Source organism: Gracilinanus agilis, chromosome 5 (genome assembly GCF_016433145.1).
Source record: "Gracilinanus agilis isolate LMUSP501 chromosome 5, AgileGrace, whole genome shotgun sequence".
Taxonomy (NCBI): Eukaryota; Metazoa; Chordata; class Mammalia; order Didelphimorphia; family Didelphidae; genus Gracilinanus; species Gracilinanus agilis.
This window is the reverse complement of record NC_058134.1, coordinates 104,938,835-104,959,873: the sequence shown is the minus strand read 5'-3', so window position 1 is coordinate 104,959,873 and position 21,039 is coordinate 104,938,835. Positions and strand designations below refer to the sequence as shown.

At 36.6% G+C, this 21,039-nt stretch overlaps 1 protein-coding gene across 3 annotated transcripts in view; it reads right to left on the bottom strand.

Moving 5' to 3' along the window:
- Positions 1-21,039, bottom strand: part of TPK1 (thiamin pyrophosphokinase 1) — a 504,980-nt gene that overhangs the window by 212,452 nt on the left and 271,489 nt on the right. For all 3 annotated transcript variants that reach the window (XM_044679729.1, XM_044679728.1, XM_044679730.1), the window contains one exon: positions 6,665-6,760. In XM_044679729.1, the coding sequence (XP_044535664.1) occupies positions 6,665-6,760 (96 nt within the window). The remainder of the gene's footprint in view (positions 1-6,664; positions 6,761-21,039) is intronic.

Here is a 21,039-nt window from a genome sequence, read left to right as displayed (position 1 = left end):
AGAAAAAGAGGATATAGGAGCCTGCTCAGATGAAAACAAATGGAGAAAACAGAGATAGGGTCTCTTTCTTTGAAGGATACAACTAGAAGCCTTGGGAAAAGACTGTCAGTAGCCTTTAATCTGAATATTTGGAAAAACCAACTCTATAAGGCTGTAAGTTTTATACAGTACAATTCATTTCTTTTCTTCAGTATAAAACAGGGTCTCATTATTCATCAATCAATCCACATTTATAAATAAGTACCTGCCAATGGCCAGGCAATTTAAGTCTTATTACTTACCTAGGAAATATTTTGGGGTTTCAGTTAGGCAATGGTCAGCATGTAGGACAGTAGTAATACTTTTACATTCAACCAAGGGAGTTAGACATCTAGATGCAAATGTGTAATTATTCCATCATATGATTAAAAAATTGAAAATGCAAAGTCCAGAATAAAGTTAAATAGCTCAGTGGATTGAGAGCTGGTCTAGAGATAGAAGGTCCTGGGTTCAAACCTGGCCTCAGACACTTCTTACCTGTGTGACCCTGGACAAGTCATTTCACCCCCCCATCGCCTGGCCCTTACTGCTCTTCTGTCTTGGAACCAATACATGGTTTTAAGTCTAGATGGAAGGTTAGTGTTTTAAAAAATAATAATAATAAAGTACATAATCCTTCCTTGTACATAGTTTAAAAACCAAGTGACTAACAAAGCTTACACACAGATAGGAAGGAATTAGAGTAAATGAAAGCTCTAGAAAACTTTCTATAAGACAATAAAGAGGGGGAGATCACTTTCAGTTTAGGGATCAGGGAAGAGGAGATAGATGAGTTAAACTCAAAAAAAAGTGGGTTTTCTTACAAGTAGAGAGAGGATGGAGTCTATTCCAGACAGCTGTGATGGCCTACAGAAGATGGAAAAGGGAAAATCTGGTGAAAGAAAACCTGATAGCCCAATAGAAATGGAATAGAGAGAAAAATAAAGGCCAGTAGAGTGGGACAAGGATAAAGAGAGATGCTACAGTCAGGCTATAGGACCTTAAATGACAAGTAAGGAGCTTAGGAATAAAAGGTATCTTATAGTTTCTGTTTTAACTTAAAAAAAAAGAAAAACTCCAGTTTTTAGAAGTTTAAGGAAACATTCTTTTATTTTTTTCTACTGGGCACAATAGCTTTTGTTTTTTATCTCAGTATGTATTAAAGCACCCAAACATGCATGCATACTTTAAAGATTCAGTCTTATCAGAATGCTACTTAGATGATGCATTATTCATGGATGCATTAAGGATAAACAATGTGAAAATATGAATGTAGAGGAAGTCCAAATTGAAAACAAGTCATCAGGATCAGAAAACTGTTTTGTGAGGAATAAAAGCTCAGAGTGATCAGATGGCCAAGAAACAGCAAAAAAATTAAATAAAATTAAAATGGTAATTTTATTTTGGTCAAAGCCTGACTGAAAAATGAGGTTATTTATAGCACAAATGTTAGAAGAAGGAACTTGAGGAAACTGTAATTTTTTTCAGCCCTTTCCATCTGTGACTGTAAGGCAAAAGAGTGGTAAGGGCTTAGGCAATGGGGTTTAAGTGACTTGTCCAGGGTCACATAGCTAGGAAGTGACTGGGGCCAGGTTTGAACCCAGGAACTCCTTCCTGTCTCCAGGCTTGGCTCTATTGAGTCACTTACACATTCCTAAGAAACTGCATTCTTGATATTTAAACTTCATTCCTTGTTAATATCTCCTTTTAAGGATAAGGATTATACATCTCCTACTTCCAGATTTGCTCCAAAAGGTGTCAGGAGAAGCTATTAGAGTTTGTAAAGCTAGTAAACTTTCATTTATCTCCTCTCCAATAACATAACTGCCTCACTAGTTGGAACTCATATCAGGTCTCAGCTAAACTATTACAAGACCTTCCTAATAAGAACCTAAGGACCCAAGCTTCTAGGCTCTTCCCTTGCCAACCCAAACCCCATGGAGTTAAAAAATAATAACTCTCAAGTCCAAATCTGATCCTGCCATTTATCTGTGCAAGACCCCTGAGGGGCTCCCCATTACTTCTCAGATAAAATATGAATTTCTTAGCTAGGATTTAAGGGACCTTGCTCTTTGGAGATAGCCTATCTTTCCCTTGTTAAACCTTTGCATTTGGTGTCTTGATGTAATTTTGCCAGGAAACTCAAATCATTAAACAACACAGAGCTATGGTTTCTCCTTCTTGGTTAATGATTTACTAGTCTGTTTTGGTGATTTGGAAAAAAAACCAAAAAACTTCATGAACTCAGATCTTAAGCTAAATTGGCTTACTCACTGTTCCCCTACATTTGTTTAAAGGATACTCAAAGAGACTAGAATGAACCTCTTGGAATCTCTATCTCCCTTCATGGTTCAGCTTGAGTGTCACTTCCTGGAAGGAAATTTTCCTGATCTCCCTAGTTGTTAGTGTTTTTTTTTTTTCCTTCCTGGAATTATCATTTTTATGACTATGTGCATAAATGTTGTATTTCCTACCAACCCCAATAGAAAGTAAATTCCTTGGGTTCAGCTAGGTGGCTCAGTGGATTGAGAGCCAGGCCTAAAGACTGAAGATCCAGGGTTCAAATCTGATCTCACACTTCCTAGCTGTACCTGAACCCCCTAGGGAAAGGTATTTAACAATTATTGTTTAGTCCTTACCACTCTTTTGTCATAGAACCAATAAACAGTACTGATCTAAAACAGGGAGGGAGGGAAGAACGGAGAGAGGAAGGGAGGGAGGGAGGGAAGGAGAAAGAAAGGGAGGAAGGAAAGAAGGGAGGAAGGGAGGAAGGGAGGAAGGAAGGAAGGAAGGAAGGAAGGAAGGAAGGAAGGAAGGAAGGAAGGAAGGGAGGGAGGAAGAAGCAGAGACACAAAGAAAGAAGAAAATTCTTTTGAGGACAGGGACTATTATTTAGTTAAAAAGCTCATCTTCCTTGCCATTATCTCATGGCTTTCCTAGTTTCCTTCAACACTATTCAAATTCCACATTCTGCATCAGGTCTGTCTCAGTCCCCTTCTCTTCCCTTGCTAATTAATGCAATCCCTCTGAGATGATCTAGATTAATCTCATATATACTTGTATATACACAATTGCCAACATATAGTTTCTCCTATTAGAATATGTGATTCTTGTGGTTATGATTGTTATTGTCTTTCTTTGTGCCTCCAAGACTTATTGTAATACTTGGCCAATATTAAGTGTTTAATAAATGCCTTTTCATTTAAGTATCTGGTATCTAGTCTTGCCTTGAATTGGATTTCATGTTCTACATTTCTACATAATTCACTCAATAAATAAAAATAATTGGGTAAATAATGAGCGAGGAACTGTGCTAAACTGAAAATTAAAAATTAATAACAACAACAAAAAAAACCTATGGTCCCTAGCAGGAAAAAAAGAGTATAACAGGGAGAAATATGAAGTATGCAGAAATAACTTGAATACAAACTAAAATATGTTAGGAATCTTATCATACTATCCCTAACTTCTTTGCTAACTATTCCTTCTCTTCTCACCCCTTTAAATTGAGCATTTCCCAGTTCTCTTTGGTCACTTCCATTCTCATCCTAAGCAATTTCATATACTTCCAAAATTAATTTCTGTATCAATATGCATGGATGATATTAGGCAAGCCACTTATCTCTATCAGACTCACTGTCTTCATCTGTAAAATGAGAAGGTTAGATTAGATCAGAGTTTCTTAATTTTCCTGAGTTCATGGACCCTTTGGGCTATCATGTCAAGAATATAGACTTTTCTCATTTTATTATTAAAGGAAATGTTTAATTTGTTAGAGGTCAGTGAAAATAGAGGGTTTTCCCCCCTCATCCAAATTTACAAATCTCTTGACGCCAATCAGACATGCCTAGGCCGTTCATGGATCCCAAGTTAAGAAGTCTTGGACTAAATGCCATTAAGAGGTAAGTAGGTGGTACAATGGATAGAGCAATAGGCCTGAAGGGACCTAAGTTCAAATCCAGCCTCGGAAACCAAATAGTTATAAACTTATTCTCTATTTGCCTCTGTTTCCTCAACTATAAAACAAAGATAAAAACACCACCTATTTCACAGGATTGTGAGGATCAAATAAGATAATATTTGTAAAGCCTTTACCATAATTTTTAGCACTTAACAGGTGCTATTTAAATATTTATTTTCTTCTCTCACCCCACCCCAAGATCTCTTAATATTTCTTTAATCCCTTAACCACATACCCAATAATCTATAATCTGTACCTTTCCTTCTAACTTCTTTCTCTATGTAATCTCTATATGAACTGGGGATAACTTGAATTCAACATAGCCAAAATTAAATTTATCTTATTTGCTCTAAAAACCTGTTCCAGTTCTAATTCCCTAATTTTTATTAAAAGTTGACATCAAGACTCAGAATCCTGGCAATTTTTCACTTTTCCTTCTCTCTTACTCTACATATGCTTGGCAAGCCATACTGATTATAACTCCAAAACAGCCTCATCCAAAAAAAAAAAAAAATCCCTTCTAGGGTTCTGATTCAGACCTTTGTACACACTTCCTCTTGCCTCAGACTCCAGCATCTTTCCTCTGGAAAAGAGTCCTGATAATTCTTCCTGAAGTTTTCTGATATCACTCCATCGCTCATTAAAAATCGACGGTCCTCAATCCCACTGCTTCCAAAATAAAATATAACACTTTAGCCAGGCATCAAAACCCCTCACAAACTGGTCTGTTATCTTTCCAGTTTTATTTCTCATTATTCTTTTAGATGTCTTTTATATTTCTGACACAATACACTATTCTTTATTCTGAAAACATGCCCCTTGTATTCCTACCATTGTGCCTTCACTCAACCATCACTTATGCTTAGAACGCTACTTCTTACTCTCTTAGTTACTTAATAACCATCTTTCTAAACCCAACTCCAAAGCCTTCTGTTGAACGACACTTTCTCTAATAGCTGTGCCCTGCCACCAGAAGTCTCTTCTACCTGGGTTTTCAGTGAGTCCGTATTTGTGTTAATAAAATATTTATTACAAAAGCCATTCACTATCCTTTGTAATAACTTTAATGTGGCAACCTGAATGTAATAATAATAGTAGTAATTTCTGCCACTGCTGGGAATATATCTTGACCTAAACTCTTTCCTATTGTGGCAGGATGGTAGAGAAAGAAACACACACACACACACACACACACACACACACACACACACACACACACACACACAATTCTAGACTCAGAAATCTTGGTTAAAATCCATCCTCTGATGATTTTAAGTAAATTACTTAATGTTAATGGCCTTGAATTTCTTCAGAGGTAAAATGACAGGGGTTTTGATTAAATGGTTTTCTGAGGACCCTTCCAGCTCTAGACCCATAATCTAATGATTATATTTTTTCCAATTTCTTAGATTAAATTCCATTCAGTAAACATGTAACCTATCGGGGCTCCAAATATGAAAAAGGGCAGAATACCTGCCTTTGAGGAACTTATAGTCTAACAGGAAGAAACTGGAAGTATAAAAATAACCAATTATGTATATTGCTATAAGGATAATAGAAAGATTCAGAGTGTTAGAGAAAGATGACATAACAGCATAGATCCAGGAAAACTTCACAGAAAAGGCTGCCTTTGGATCCTTGAAGAAAGAAGAGGATTTCTATAGGCAGAAGCTGAAGGTAAAGTTGAAGGTGCTGTAGTTAAGGCATTAGTGCCATCTCTGAGAATTCATGAAGACTCAAAAGGGCAGGAAGAAAAAAAAAAAAAGCTAATTGCCTTATTGATCTGGAAAAGTACATACATACAAGGGAGGAGAGTGGGAAAAGGCTGAGAAGACAAGTTGGAATTGGATCATACAAGACCTACTTGGAAATATTTTATTATGACATAAAGTGACAAAGAAGCATAAATTCACCAAGGGCATCAGAGAAGATGTGTCCCCCAACCACTGCCGTTGAGTTTGTGTACTTTCTTAGTCAAGTATGGCTTCTTTAATTCAGAGGGCATAATATAACTTTAGTGAGTTAATAAAAAATAAGAATATTCAATGCATAAAAAGTTTCTATCCTAGAAATTTTCTAATAAGGTCTATATGCTACTTTTCTTATTAAATTCTTACTTTAATTACATTTGTGTTTTTTTTTTCTCTTTTACTCTCTCAGGCAGCTGTTCTCCTCTCTTCAAGGGCAAAATTCATTTGCCAATCAGAGCTTTGCATGTGAAGGTAGGGCAATGAAAATAGAACCAAGCTTCCAGACAACTTTATTATTCATTCAAATGCAATAAAGTGAGCTAGGCAGAGACCTTGAATCTGTTTGTACATTATTTGAACAAATGCAAAACATGAATGGATACAATGAGCCTTTTTTTTAAATGGAGTTGAATTTTTAAAATGCATTTTTTACTGATTGCAATGTCAAATTCAAATCATTCTTTGGCATCCTAGGCAGTTCGTTAGTACAGACCAACAGAAATTCTCTTGGCCAAAACATAACTGATATCATTTCATTTGTCTAGATGTCATGGAAAATTTTATCTGAGATAAGCATGAAAATTTCTAATATATTATGAACAGAGCCCAAATTATGCAGAAATATAACTATTTCATTTCATTAAAAACTCTTAGATCCTTGGGAATAAAAGAATAAATACTACTTAGTCAAAGCTGAAAGATAAACTTGACTTACCTGAAGATCTTTTTCTACTATCTTCTTCTGGAGTACTTGAAGGCATTTAGTAAAATCACTGTAATTTTGATCAGGGGTTGAAACAAGTTCACATCCCTAAGCATTAAAAATGACAAGAAAAGAGTTAGGATTGGTAATAACTTCTATCTTCATTAATATGATCAAGTATGATGAAAATAGCACAATGATAATATTTTGTCTAACTGTGCTAACATTGTTCAACAATATCATTGTTTGCAGTTATCATATTGAGATCCCTCAGTGCCAGTAATGTAGTGATATCTTTACAACCTGCTATGATTTGTTATGATAATTACAATTAATCATCAAAATGGCTGAAGTGGTAATACAGAAGATTATAGCTTACTTACTATTAACAAATGGCAATAATATTAAGAAAAATTATTTAAGAATGGTGAATCTCACTCAAATAGCAATGAAACTTTTAACCATAAACTTGAAAGGCCTTTGTAAATATTGTTTGGAAACTTCATCATTCATGAACAGAGGAACTAAGGTACCAAAGGATGGTGATTTTTCTATGATCCCTCAGCAAGTGGCAGAGTTCAGTGAAATACTAACAACTTCTCACTGTAAACTTATGATCAAAATCTTACTTCATTCTCTTTTTCTGTCTAAAGAACTGCATTAATATGAAAGCACGTGTATTTTTTATGTCTTCAGACATAACTTCAAAATGAAATCCTTACAGTTTTGTCAAATTTCATACATGTTGCTATTTCTTCTTAATGTCAGAGGGCATATATATTTTATAATATATCCTGAATTTATGTTATATATGTGTATGCAGATATGTATATGTATATATATATATAGATGCATATGAATGCAGGTTTTTAGCTATAGATGCAAAAAATGTCATTTGTTAATGCTAGTGAATTCAGATAACATTATATTTAATTATCTCCTAATGTATGTAAGTCACAAAGGCACTGAGTATGAGAGTTCAAATTTCTTAATTCAGAACTAAAACAATCCATAGTTTCAGCCAAAAGAGCTGAGTAAAGCAAAGTTAAATATACCTACCATATAAAGTTGCCATTCAAAGAGTTTTCAAGGACACAAAACATCCATATGGCTTCTTAAATTACAGTAAGAACACTCCATGCTAGATTTAGAGGTTCCTGTACCCCTTCAAGGTCTCTTTAAAGGTTTCTCGCTAAAATTCTGCCTTTCTCATTTATGATTCTGTCCTACACTGTAGTGACCAATAAGAAAATTAATTACTCATCATTCAAAAAATATATTATGCTCTAAAAGTACTATATGCCACCTTCAAAGGATTGTCAATTTCCTCTCCCCAACACACATGCTTCTCAAGTCTAAGTGGACTTGGAATTTACTGTCACCATCAAGATAAGGAAGATAAAAGCCTATTAAATATTGTGCTCATGCTGATACTGTCACAAGGAACTAAGGAAGAGCACTGGAGAGTGAACCAGTGGGACAAAGAACTTCTAAGTAGAGAATTCCAAATCACAGATAATGCTCACAGGAAAGACACATGACTATAGAAAATCGCCTTTATATTTTAAATATTGATAGATGAGAAAAAAAGCAAGAGCAAACACACATGCACACCACTGGCAGATATAAAAAGCAGTAGGATATGACTCAAAATCTCATTAGTGAAATATTACAAAAAGGCATCTAAATTGAACAGTTGAAACTCAACTGGAAGAGTGAGGATACTTTTGAAGAATTATAGTTGTTCGCCCCTACGGTGCCAGAAAAACCTACCCATGACTACAAATAAATAGTGAAGAGATGATGAATCTCTATTATTTGTCTACTTGACAGTTATTTTAATTTGCCTTTTAAATTTTTAGTTGTTCAAACCTGTTATTTTCAAGTTCCTCCACTGGTAAATATTAGAAAATTGTCTACTTTTAGAGTCGTGGAGAAGGGTTAGAGGCACTGAGAAACTGCGATTTGTCCACTGTCAGGGACTGGACTTAAGCCTAGAGATTCCTGATACCAAAGTGAGTCCAACCGTCCATTGCCAAGATGACTCTCATTCTACTTACTGAAATTTCCTTACCCATATATTACCACTCAGAACCCCAGACAATTATTCACAAGGATTCTTAATCTTTTTTGTGTGTTTGTGTGTGTTGTGGAACCCTCTGACAATCTAGTAAATCTTACTGACTTTTTCTCATAATGATATATTTTATTGCATAAAATAATTTATAATTGCAAAGGAAACCAACCATATTAAAATGTAATTATAAAATTTTCCATTTTTAAGGTTCATATTTAAAATTCCTGATCTAAGTGCATCTGTTATAAACCAGCTGCTGATGGGCATCAATAGGAGTTATCACATCAGGATGACCTTACATCTCTATACAAGATTGTAAAGTGGGTGGCCTGGTTTCAGATAGTTCTTTTCTACCCATTACCCATATATGGACTTTTTCCGTAGTCGCCGTATTGCTTAGCTATACCTTTTCCCTTAGCCACCCACTAATCTCATGCTATCCTACAACCGAGCTGTCTATCAAAATTTACTAGCACTGAAGATTTTGATAAACATTCATATTTGGGTTAAAATAGCTGATCAGAATATTGACATTTTAGCTGGGGACAAAAATCCCAAAATGAAACCATGTCTTTTATGGGTTTTTACCCTTTAGCAGACTGTGCTAATGAGAAAGGTACAGTTTCCAGGAAGAGTGTATACTATACTATATAATGTAGACACTTATTTATTTTATCTAAAAGTTACGGCTGGCCTTGTCTGAGAGAATACTACATCTGGCAGAACTAGAAAAGGGTTAAAAATGAATTTAACCTTTGACCCGGCATCCTCATTTCATTCATTTTTTTTTTCATTATGGTGCCCTTCCAAGTCCATGTTTCTGAGGAAACTCTTATGCATACTTAATTGCTTGCTTTTTTTCTCCCCCTTTAAATCTCCTGACTTAGGGGCTTTGATTTGGTGTATAAAGCATTGCAGGAATATAATAATAAAGTTTGTTAGAAATAGGAAACTAAAACTTTAAATTTAAACTCAGTTTCAGCAAAAGGCAAATATAGGAAGGCTGAAGTGTCTCTTGAGGGGGTCACAATTAAAGTATTTTTTACTTGAGTATATCTTAAAATGATAGTGGTCTAAACTACAAGTTTATATTAAATATTAGTATTAAAGATGTGGAAAAATCACAATATTATTAAAAATCAGATCAAGGCAAAACCACAATGGACTTGGTTTTTTTTAACCTTCAACACAGGATAAAATTGTGAAGTGATTTTTTAAATTAAAATTTAGTATATTTTTGTGTTATATAGAACAGATGAAAATCACTTTGTAGTAAGTAGGAGTAAGCTTCCCCAAAGAAAAGACATTGCCATGGAAAGACATAAGGGTAGTATCAGTAGCTAAAGCAAATCCAGGGTTGTTTTTTAAGTGAGATATTTCACATTTCCTTGTTCTTTTATTCTTTTGATTTTGTTTTATTATTTTTTAATGTCTCATGAAGTCATTAGTTTCTGGTTGTCCAATTCTAATTTTTAAGGAATGACTTTCTTCTATAAGCTTTTGAACATTCTTTTCCAAGGATGGTCAATTTTCCAGTTTGCCCAATTTTATTTTTTAAAGAACTCTTTTCTTCATTGGAATTTTGAACTTCTTTTTCTTTTTGTCAAATCTGCTTTGTATAGCTTTCATTTCTCTTCCCCATTTTTCCTCTGCCTTTCTTAATTTTTGAAATACTTTTGGAGCTCTTCCAGGGCCTGAGTCCAATTTACATTTTTTCTTTTAAGTTTTGCATGTATCTTCTTTTCTTTCACTATCTCCTTCTGCATCTGTAGCTTGCTCTTCTTTGTCTCCATAAAATATTCTAATTAGGTATTATTGGTTTTTTTTTTTTATTTTTACTCATTTTCCGAGCCTTTTTCTTAACTTTCACTTTTATCATAAAGGTGGATTCTGTTCTTAGAGTAGAACTTTCAATCTAATCTTAAAGTTTGGTTTTCTCTTGCTGCTATCCTGAGCTCTATTTTTGGGGTTCAGCAAGTTTCAGTTCTTTCAAGGTGGTATGATGGACTATGTGCTTAGAACTCTGAAAGTCATCTCCTACTGCTGATTCAATCATCCCTGAGACTACTGAAGGTTTGCTGAGCTCAAAGTACTGTGAGCTACCTTGTGCTGGGACTCAGTGTCTAGCCTCAGTTTTGGAAAGGGGATTTTGGCCTCACTGAGGGCTTGATTAGGTCAGGCACACTGAGGACTGCCTTGCCCTGAGGCTTGCAACTTTGCCTTGAGCTTGGGTATGGGCTCTGGGTTTTTATAGATCAGATGCCTAGTGTTGGGGCTTAGGTCCTCCCTGAAGGCATGGACTGGGCTCTAGGCCTCATTCCAGGGCTTATGCAGATCAGGCAAGCAGTGCAGATTTCCTTGTACTGGGATTCAGAATCTTACTGAAGGTTTTAGCCAGGACTCTGGGATTCCCTTTGTACTTGCACCAGTTAGGAGCCTTGCCAACTGCCTTGCCCTGGGGTCCTTGGTTTGGACTCAGGCAGGGGCTCAGAATCTCCCTCTGGACCTACACCAGCCAGGCACTCAGTGGATTGTCTTGTGTTGGGGCTTGGGGTCTCAATGCAGTTTTGGCCTGGGACTTGGTACCTTAAGGAGTGTCAGGTTGCTCTGCTATTGATTTAGGCAGGGTCTCAGGATCTAGAATTAGGCATGGGCCAAGATTTAGTGCCTGTTGGGTGAGGGGACTTGCTGTTGGTTTACCCCAGTACTCCTTGGTAGTGCCTCCTGCAAGCTGTGAAGATGGGATTAACACTCCCCTGCTTATTTTTAGATTTAATCACCAGAAGCATATACACTCCATTTATCCTTAAGTGGGGGAGGTCTGTGACCCACAAGAACTTCCTGTGAGGAGGTCTTTCATCTTGAACTTGACCCAGGAGTAGCTTCAGCTAAGGACTGCTTTCTATCAGGCCTATAACATGAGTGAGTGAAAAAAAGCTGACTCCCTTTGCTGGCTTCCCTGGAGGTACTAGCCTCCAGAGGGGGCCCTCATCTGGAAGGAGGCCTCATGGCTAAAACCCTTGTTAATTGACCCTTAGGCCCTCTGGAGTCCTGTTGGAGTAAAGGCAGGACTTGAGCACATAGTCTAGCCCGTTAAGCTAGATCTCTTACTCTGCCCTCTTTCTCATTTCTCTATTTTCACTCTTTCCCTCTATTTGATAAATAAATTGCTAAAAAATCATTTGGAATTGAGATATATTAGTTCCTGGTGACCACACTCATATCTTTAGTACAACCTAGAATTTAACTTTACAGAGCTGTGTTCCCTTCTCACCCCACTGAGCCAGGGCCTCTCTGCCTGACCTGATCAAGCCCAGAATGAGACCAATTGTTCTCTGCATGAAATTGGCTTCCTTCCATCTCCTTGTTAGTTCTTTCATTCCACTGTTTGTGTAGATGTGTTATTTTTGAGGTTGGTTAGAAAAGATTCTCATACTGGTTTGAGCTTTCCCTGATTCTACTCTGCCACCTTCATTCCACTCCCCTATCTATCTTTGGGAGTGGAGGGGTATTTACAGGTTTGATAACATGATACCCTGTTTTTGATATTAAACTAAATCCCTGAAGTCTGACTCTGGACTCTGCCTCTTGCTCTCCCTCTGGGGATTTGTTTTGATCTCGGGTTCACATTATCTCCATCCAAGATACTGCTTTTCACTTCTGGCCCTTAGCTCTATGACCTGTATCCGTGGTGGCAAACCTATGGCACACACGCCACAGGTGGCACATACAGCCCTCTCTGTGGGCACTCAAGCTGTCGCCTGCCTGAGTTTGTTACTAGAAAAGCAGAGGGACTCTGGCAGAGCGGCTTCCTTCCCCCTCCACTGTGCCAGAGGACATTTTTTCACGTCTCTCTGTCCAGCAGCTCAGTGGTTGTACTTCCTCCCTCTCTTGTCTGGGGTAAGAGTGGGGGGAGCACAGCAGCTGGTCTCTGAAAGGATCACCATCACTGACCTATATAATATCCTAGTTACTGACCTTACATCTTTCTCATTCCCCAGCTGTGCAGGGATCACTCAGGACCACAGAAACCACTCACTGACGCTGAGTGAGAATAATAAATACTGTTTTAGATGGAAGGAAACAATGGAATGTCACTCTACACAAACAGCAGGTCTATGGCATGTATAATAAATGTATAAGAACCTGAGGAAGTTCCAGGAGCTCTAATGGAGCACACTTAAAAATAGACAGTGAAACAACTTTTTTGTGAGACAGAGATACTGAATTTGAATCATTGTTCTCTTTCTTTTACATGTGGGAGATCCATACAAGGTCACATCACTGCTTTGAGCCTCAGTTTACTTATTTGTCACATGAGGATGAGCAAAATAACTCCTGAGGTCTGTTTTCAGGTTTAAACCTATAATCTTCTGATTCCATCTTATCCACCTGCCTACTTCTTCCCCAGCACAGTTCTTCCTGCTAGGACCCAACTATTCTGAAATAGCATATGCAAACCTCTTACAGGAGGGTCATTATATTGCTGAAGGTGAGCACATCACAGAGAAGGCCACTGGATTCCCTAATCCATTCAATGCACAGTGGCACCTGGGATGGATTAACCAAAGTCATTCAGGAACCAGACCTGGATGTAACTGTGGTTTTTTTTTTTTTTGCTAATTAGCCAACTGTACCTGCCTCTGACAATTCCGATCCCTGCCTCCATGACAGAAAGAAGCTGAGACATAAAATATATTAAAACATATGCACACCTCCGCATAACATAAAATATAAGAGCTTATCAAATCTGACAGAAGCTGGAAAGACCTGTACCACTGAATCGCAGATTTTAACCACTTCTTCCTCTTTCTCCTCCACCCCCCACCTTTCTCTACTTGTTGAAATGTTGTTTTTCAAAAGACATGAAATGTTGTTTTACAAGTCAGCATGTGGTGGCTGCTTGGTGAAAGCATTCCTAGACTTTCCCCTATCTAGTGCTTGTCATTATGGAAACGAAAATTTAAATTACCCAGCTTTAATGAAGAGTCCCCCTCTGTGAATAAACTACTTTGCCAAGTTTTAGATTTTTTTAAAAACAAGTGACATTTTTATTAATCTTGTTTCACGCAAGATCTTTAAGTAAATGGGCTTGGAGCTATCACACAATTGTCATATTCAGATGAAGCTCAAAGTAATGCTTCACAGGGTTCTCATGGCAGAAACCAGGACAAAGTCCATTTGAAAAGGAATAAAATGCTCATGATGTAGTAGTAATAATAGAAATATATGATTTACAAGAAAAAAAAAAGGAGAAGAAAAGCAAACTGGGTTCAAGTGGGAGAGTTTACCCAAATTCGTGGACCTGAATACCATACCAGTTTTTAACATGAGCAATGTTTGGATCTTTAAATTATATAGATGAGCTTACATTTGGGCTTCATCTCCAAATTTCACCCCCTAATTGAGCTCATACCACAAGGACTCAACTCTTTCTGGCTAAGGACCTCACTCCATGTGTCCCTTTTACTGCTCCCGATTTGTGAATGCTTCCAGTACACTAAATTTAGGTTCAATTCAGAAAGATTTCATCTCCTACCTGCCATGTTCTCAAAAGGAATCTTGCCAACTTCCCCTTCATTGTTGCCTTCTGGGTTTATTCCCTTAATTAAATCAATATTTGATAATAGAAATGGAGCCAAGATGGCACAGGATAGCTGAACTCTCCTAACATTTCTCTAAAAACAAGTTGAAAGCATCCCAAATCAACTTTTGGAGTGGCAGAACTAACAAAAGGTCAGAAGGAGCCACAAATCAAGCCCAAGACAACTTAAGAGGTTTTTAAGAAAGGTGCATGACATGAAAGCGGTGGCAGGCTCAGAGCGATACAGGAAAACCAGCCACAGGCTTTGGAAGCAGCTCCAACACCAGCAGCGACAGCAGTAGAAGCTTCAGGAGCTGGTAACCCAGAGAAAGTAAAGGATCAGAGAATTGGTGTGAAATACATTCGAGGAGCCACTTTGCTGGCACCGGTTAGAACAGGTGCTGATTGGCCACTTTATGGCCCATGAACCCTTCTGGGTCGCCATTCTAGGATGGAGAGGAATGCTTGGGATCAGTGACAAGAGGGAAGAAGTCATGGTCACAGCTCTAGATCCAAGAGGAGTCCTGGAACTAGAAGACGCTGGATTTGGCCACAGATATCAGGCCCAGAAAAATGCTAGAAATTGCTACAGCAGGGAAAGAGGGGATCTGGTCACAGGACTATAGCTGCAAGAGAACAGGGGCAACTCTCAAGTAACAATCAGAATGCAGACCAGGGGATTAGTGACCTAAATTTCCCCAAATCACACCATCTTGGAAGCACCAAACAACTTAAATAACCCCAGAACTATCTCTGCAACATGAAAAAGCATGAAGCTTGGAAGAGTTCCTCCCCACATTGGGTGAGCAAAATCCTACCTTAACATAAAGTTCAAAGTGAAGAAAAAGCCAGGAAAATGAGGGATTACAAACAACCAACAACAAAAAAAGAACTTGAACAAAAAGAAGCTACAATAGAAGCAAGGAAGACCAAGATATAAATTTAAAAGACAGCAATGTGAAAATAGCTACAAGAACCACATGGCAAAGTATAAATACCAGTCCCCTCCTAAAAGAAATCTCAAAATAAAAAACCCAAAGATCATCAGAGTTCAAATCCAAAGTTTCCAAGTCAAAGAAAAAGTACTGTAAACAGCCAGAAAGAAAGAATTCAGATAATGAGGAGTCACAGGCAGGATTATTCATATTTTAATAGCTACTAATATAAAGGAGCAGAAAACTTGGAATATTCCAAGTGAGAAAGAATATAGACTTACAGTCAAAATTCATTAGTAAAACTGAATATAATTCTATACGGGGAGTAGCTGAGGTTTTATGAAATAGAGCAGAGGTATCAAACTTGATTGAACCAAATGAAAATGTAATTTGGGAATATTTAATATAAATAAAAATACAACACAACATCAGAGAGAGTGTAACTACAAGCAAAGCATTAAAGAAATATGTTGATTAGAGACAAGCCTAGTAAGAATTCCTGGAAGAGTTAAAGGAAGAGATGAGTGATAGAATAAAAAATGCGAAAGGAAATAAGAGTGATTCAAAAAAATTATGAAAAGAAAATAGCTTGGTAAAAGAAGCACATGTCTACATACACACACATACATGCAAACAAATACTGGTAGTACCTTAAAAAACAAATGGTTTACTGGTAAAAAAAAAAAAAAAAAGGCATGAAAATTCACTGGGGGAAAAAAAAGAACTCTTTCAACAGCAGAATATACCATGTGGAAAAGGAGGTACAAAAATTCACTTTATAAAAGAACTTCCTAAAAAGCAGAATTGGCCAAATGGAAAAAAAGAGCATAAGAGCTCACTGAAGAAAATAATTTTAAAATATACTTATTGATTAGAGAAATACAAATCTAAACAACTCTGAGATATCATCTCAAACCTATCAGATTAAATAAAACAAAAAAAGGGCAAAATCACAAATGTGGGAAGGGATATGGAAAAATGGGCCACGGATACAATTATTGGTGAAACTGTGAATTGATCCAATCATTTTTAGAGAACACTCTGGAATTATACTAAAAGAGCTATAAAAATGTGTATATATTTTGACCCAGTAATACCACAATTAATTTTATTTCCTAAGGTGATCAAGATAAAAGGAAAAGAATTTATATGTTCTAAAATATTGATAGCAGCTCTCTTTGTAGTGACAAAGAACTGGAAACTGAAGGAATGTCTGTCAATTGGGGAATGACTGAACAAGATGTGGTATATGATGGCAATGGGATACTATTGTACCATATGAAAAGATAGAAAAATTGATCACATAAAAAAATAGAAAACAGACTGATAGGAAGTGATGCAAAATGAAGTGAGCAAAACCAAAAGAACATTGTACACGGTAAAAACAGTGATAGATGATGATCAACTATGAATGACTTACTTATTATCAACAAGGCAAAGATAAAGGACAAGTCCAAGGGACTCAAGATGAAAAAGGATAGCTACTGCCATAAAACAGAGTCTAAATGCTGATTGAAACATACATAGTTTCAACATAATTGAAAAATACAATTCTTTATTTCCTCGATGAATTTTTCTGTAGTATAATCAATGTGTGTCTTGTTTCACAACATGACGAATAGGGAAATATGTGTTATAATATATATATATATATATATATATATATACAACATAGAGTCCAATACTTGCTTTTTGGGGAGAAAGGATGAGAAGGAGAGAAAGAACATAGATTACAAAATGGCAGAAAAAATTATAATGTAATTAATTGATGTAATCTTAAAGGGGAAAAAAATAAGCTCTTAGAGGGCAGGGATTATCTTTCATTCCACTTATATTTATATTCCCAGATCTTAGCACAGTGCCTGGCACAGAGTAAACACTTCAATACTTAATTATTGATGAACTGACTGACAGAATACAAGGCTGCTTCTCTATGAAAAGGAACTAGGGCAAAAGGAATATAGGTAAAGCCAATATGAGGGACCAAAAATGGAATGGAGTTGAACATCAATATCAGAATTTATTCAGCAGACACTATATACTTGATAAGAAATGAAATTGGGAAATGCCTCTACATAAATAAATTATATATAAACACATATATACGTAAGTGTATATTTTTATGGACAAAACATGAAGATAATCAAAAATAAGAACTATGAAATATTATCGCTTAGATCAGTGGCTCCTCTTTTTCTTCATTTGCCCTCCAAAACTCTCTAATCTCTCCACCTAAAATTACCATCATCATATTTTGAAAAACATGCCAAACTAAATTAAGACTATGTTCTACAGGTAGTGCGTTCAAATAGAGTTACTGTACGTAATTACTGTGTCAAGAGGATAAAATATTCCTTAATTAGACTGACTTCTAAATGGAGAATAACTTGTGAATGCATCTGTTATACAAGATTTCTTATTCAAACATAATCTGTTGTATCTCCATCAGCACAGAATTATTAATATGGGACACCAGCTGGAGCAGGAAGAAGAGCCTCATAATATTGAACTAGATTTTATAATAACAGTATTTGTGGAATGGAATTCTAACTGAAACGGTGACTCAGAAGACAGACAAAGCATGTTCAGAGTGCTGTAGTTTAACTTATAACAAGATTCATCCAGGGAGCCCACGACACCGCAGGCCCCCTTGCGCCAAGCAGCAGGCTGACAAATCCAGCTTCCAGCTATTACTATTAGAACATTCTCAACCTAAGCGTAAAAGGGGGATGAAACATGAATATAATGGAAATGTCAGCAGCAGAATTATACACTTTCCACTAGAGGGTCTCTAGGAAGATCAAATGAAATAAAGGATATGAGGCTATAAGGGAAGAGGAAGCAAAACAAACACAAAAACAAAACCCAGATTCTGAAGCTGAATTCTCACCTTTTTGGACCTAAGGCAAGTCCCAACCTCCCTGAGCCTCAATTTCCTTACCTATGAAATGAGAAGGGTGGGCTCTGCTGGATGTTACGATGTCTTCTCCCTCTAAATCTATCATTTTAATGAAAAAGAGTTGAAAATATAAGGCATTATCATGATGGCAGCAGCCAGTGGCACAACAGATATAATATTGGAAGTACTGGACCTAGAGGGAGGGAGACCTGACTTCAAAACATGCCTCAGATACTTGGTACTTTTGGGACACTGGGCAAGTCATCTTAACTCTGTCTGGCTCAGTTTCTCCACTTGTAAAATGGAGACAATAATATTACCTAACTTTCAGGGTTGTTGGGAAGACCAAATGATAAAATATTTATAAAAGAACTGGCCAAATCTTAAAGCTCTCTATAAAATAGGTGGTGTTATTTTTGTTACACAAATAACTTATAAAATCATAATAATTAAGAGGGTCAGAACAAAAATGAAAAGTCTACAGGAATTGTGATGTGGTGATTGTCACAGAATTTCAAAAAGAATAAGATGACCCTAGGAGCTGATCTTGAGCAGAGATCCCAAACCTCTGAATGGCCAATTTGGGAGCATTTATGATACTGACAAGAGAGAAGGAAAGTAAAAGTTATTCGACAGAAAGATTTCACTGACCCCTCAAACAGACAAATCTCCTTTTACCAATAATGAAGCAAAAACCTCTGGGTTATACAACTAACAAGTAGCAGATTTAAAAAAAATCAAATTCATGGTTTTTGGTTCAATTTAGAATTTTAGTATTTTTTTTTTCCTACAACTGCTCATTGCTAAATTTCTCCAATGCAAAAAGAAAGGAATTTAGCAAGTATCTACTTTTACTTTTATTTTTAATCCAGGTAGAGAAGCAAAGAATATTTTGACTTGTATTTCACAAACTGGCTGACCTTCTACTTGCAAACAGATGAATAATGGTTGGAATGGAATGAAAGTTTTGGACTTGGGGTCAGGGAGACCTGAATTTGAATCCTGTCTAATAGTATTAGAGGTAGGAGTCACTTGTAATCTCATTTAGCTTTAGTTTCTGATTCATAAAAAAAAATAATAATAATAATAGTACCCACCTCACAACATTGTTATGAAGATTAAATGAGAGTGTGTATGTGTGTCTATATATGCATACACATAAATAAATGTTAGCTAAATGTGATTTTTTAAACCCTAACCTTCCATTTTGGAGTCAGGATTGTGTCCTGGTTACAAGGTAAGAATGGTAAGGGCTAGACAATAAGAGATAAGTATCTTGCCCAGCGTCATATAGCTAGGAAGTGTCTGATGCCAGATTTGAATCCAGGATTTCCAGTGTCTCTAGGCCTGGCTCTCAATCCACTAAGCCATCAAGTTGTCCTGGTATTATTAATTTTGCAGTGCCTAATCCAGTTTCATTATGAATAAGCAAACTGTATAAATTCTAATCACAGCTATCAGGTTTATATTGGATGTTGATTCAAATAGAATTAACATCTTGAAACATCATTTTAGTCCCAGACATTTTTTATGTGCTGCATTAGAATCTTTTTTCCTTTTTTTTTTTTTTAATAAGTATTAATTTTAAGTGTCTTTGATTTTCTCTGTGGAGTGAAGCAAGTCACAATCTGGGCAATTTTCTTAGTAATTCTCTTTGACTAAAAAAGAAAATAATATTCACATCTCATAAATTGTTGTTAGAAATGACTTATGTGGTTTCAAACACACACTGTGAATAGGAACACATTATGTGCTAAATAATAATGAACTTGACAAGACACAGCTGGGCTTTTTTTTTTTTTCCTTAGGAATGCACACCCAGAGAGATATATAATTTTGAACAGATCTGCTAATCATATGAAGAAGATCCTCTAGGCGAGCTGATAGTATGAATGGTGGGGCCAACTACAGATGAAAGGTGAGCTACTCACTAATAAATTATCTGTGGAAAGCATTCTGTCTGGTTCTTTAAAACAGTGCATGTATGTCTCAAATACCATTCCCATGTGGTAGGAGCTAAAAGGCACATTAAGTGTTGTCTGAAGCCCCACGATTCAGGCCACTGACCTCACACTTTCATGAAGACAAGAAGGGCAAAGATTTAATGGATTTTTTTCAACCTGTGTTCTTAATCTCTTGGTTGTCTGAATCAACAAAAAGGCTTTTCTCAATGCAGGAGAAGGTTAAGTAAGCTGTTCAGGATATCAGTCATGTAAGAGATAGAGGCTGCCAAAAAAAAATGATAAATCTTTTGTAGCAAAAATCAAGTAGGCTTCATTTGACTGTCTATAATATTTTTTTAAGTTCTAGAGAGGTTTGGTTTCTCTTCTATTTTTCCTGTGTAAAAGGGAAGGTTAGTGTTATTGGGTGATAAGTTGCTTCTCCTTTATCCATGAAGCAAAATGGCCCTAGCTTCCATTGGGAAGGAGGCTATATTTCACACAAAGCATAGTAAGTAGGTCCAGTAAACCTTGGGAAAACCTATTAAACTTTTCGATGTTTTATTTGTTGATTGGTGTAGGACAGTGATGGGCAAACTTTTTAAAGAGGAGGTCAAAAGAAAGGAAATACTCATCTCTCAGTCCATTTCTAAGGCAACTCTTTCAAAGTTCCATTGTATTGGATCCTACTCATTATATTTGTCAGATCAGGAATAATGTCTTGCCGCCAGATAGAACATTTCTGGGGGCTGCATCTGGCCCAAGGGCTGTTGTTTGCCCATCAATAGTGTAGGGGATTGATTCCCCAAGAAAAAAGTTTCTCCCTCACTCCAGATCTGCTTCTGGTCAGCAGCCTAGAGAATGAGAGCTTGTTGGTGATAGTGAGGCTCTGGCAGAATCTGAAACTCAGGTCTTCCTCTCCTTGATGAGATTTTCCCTTTCATGACCTCTT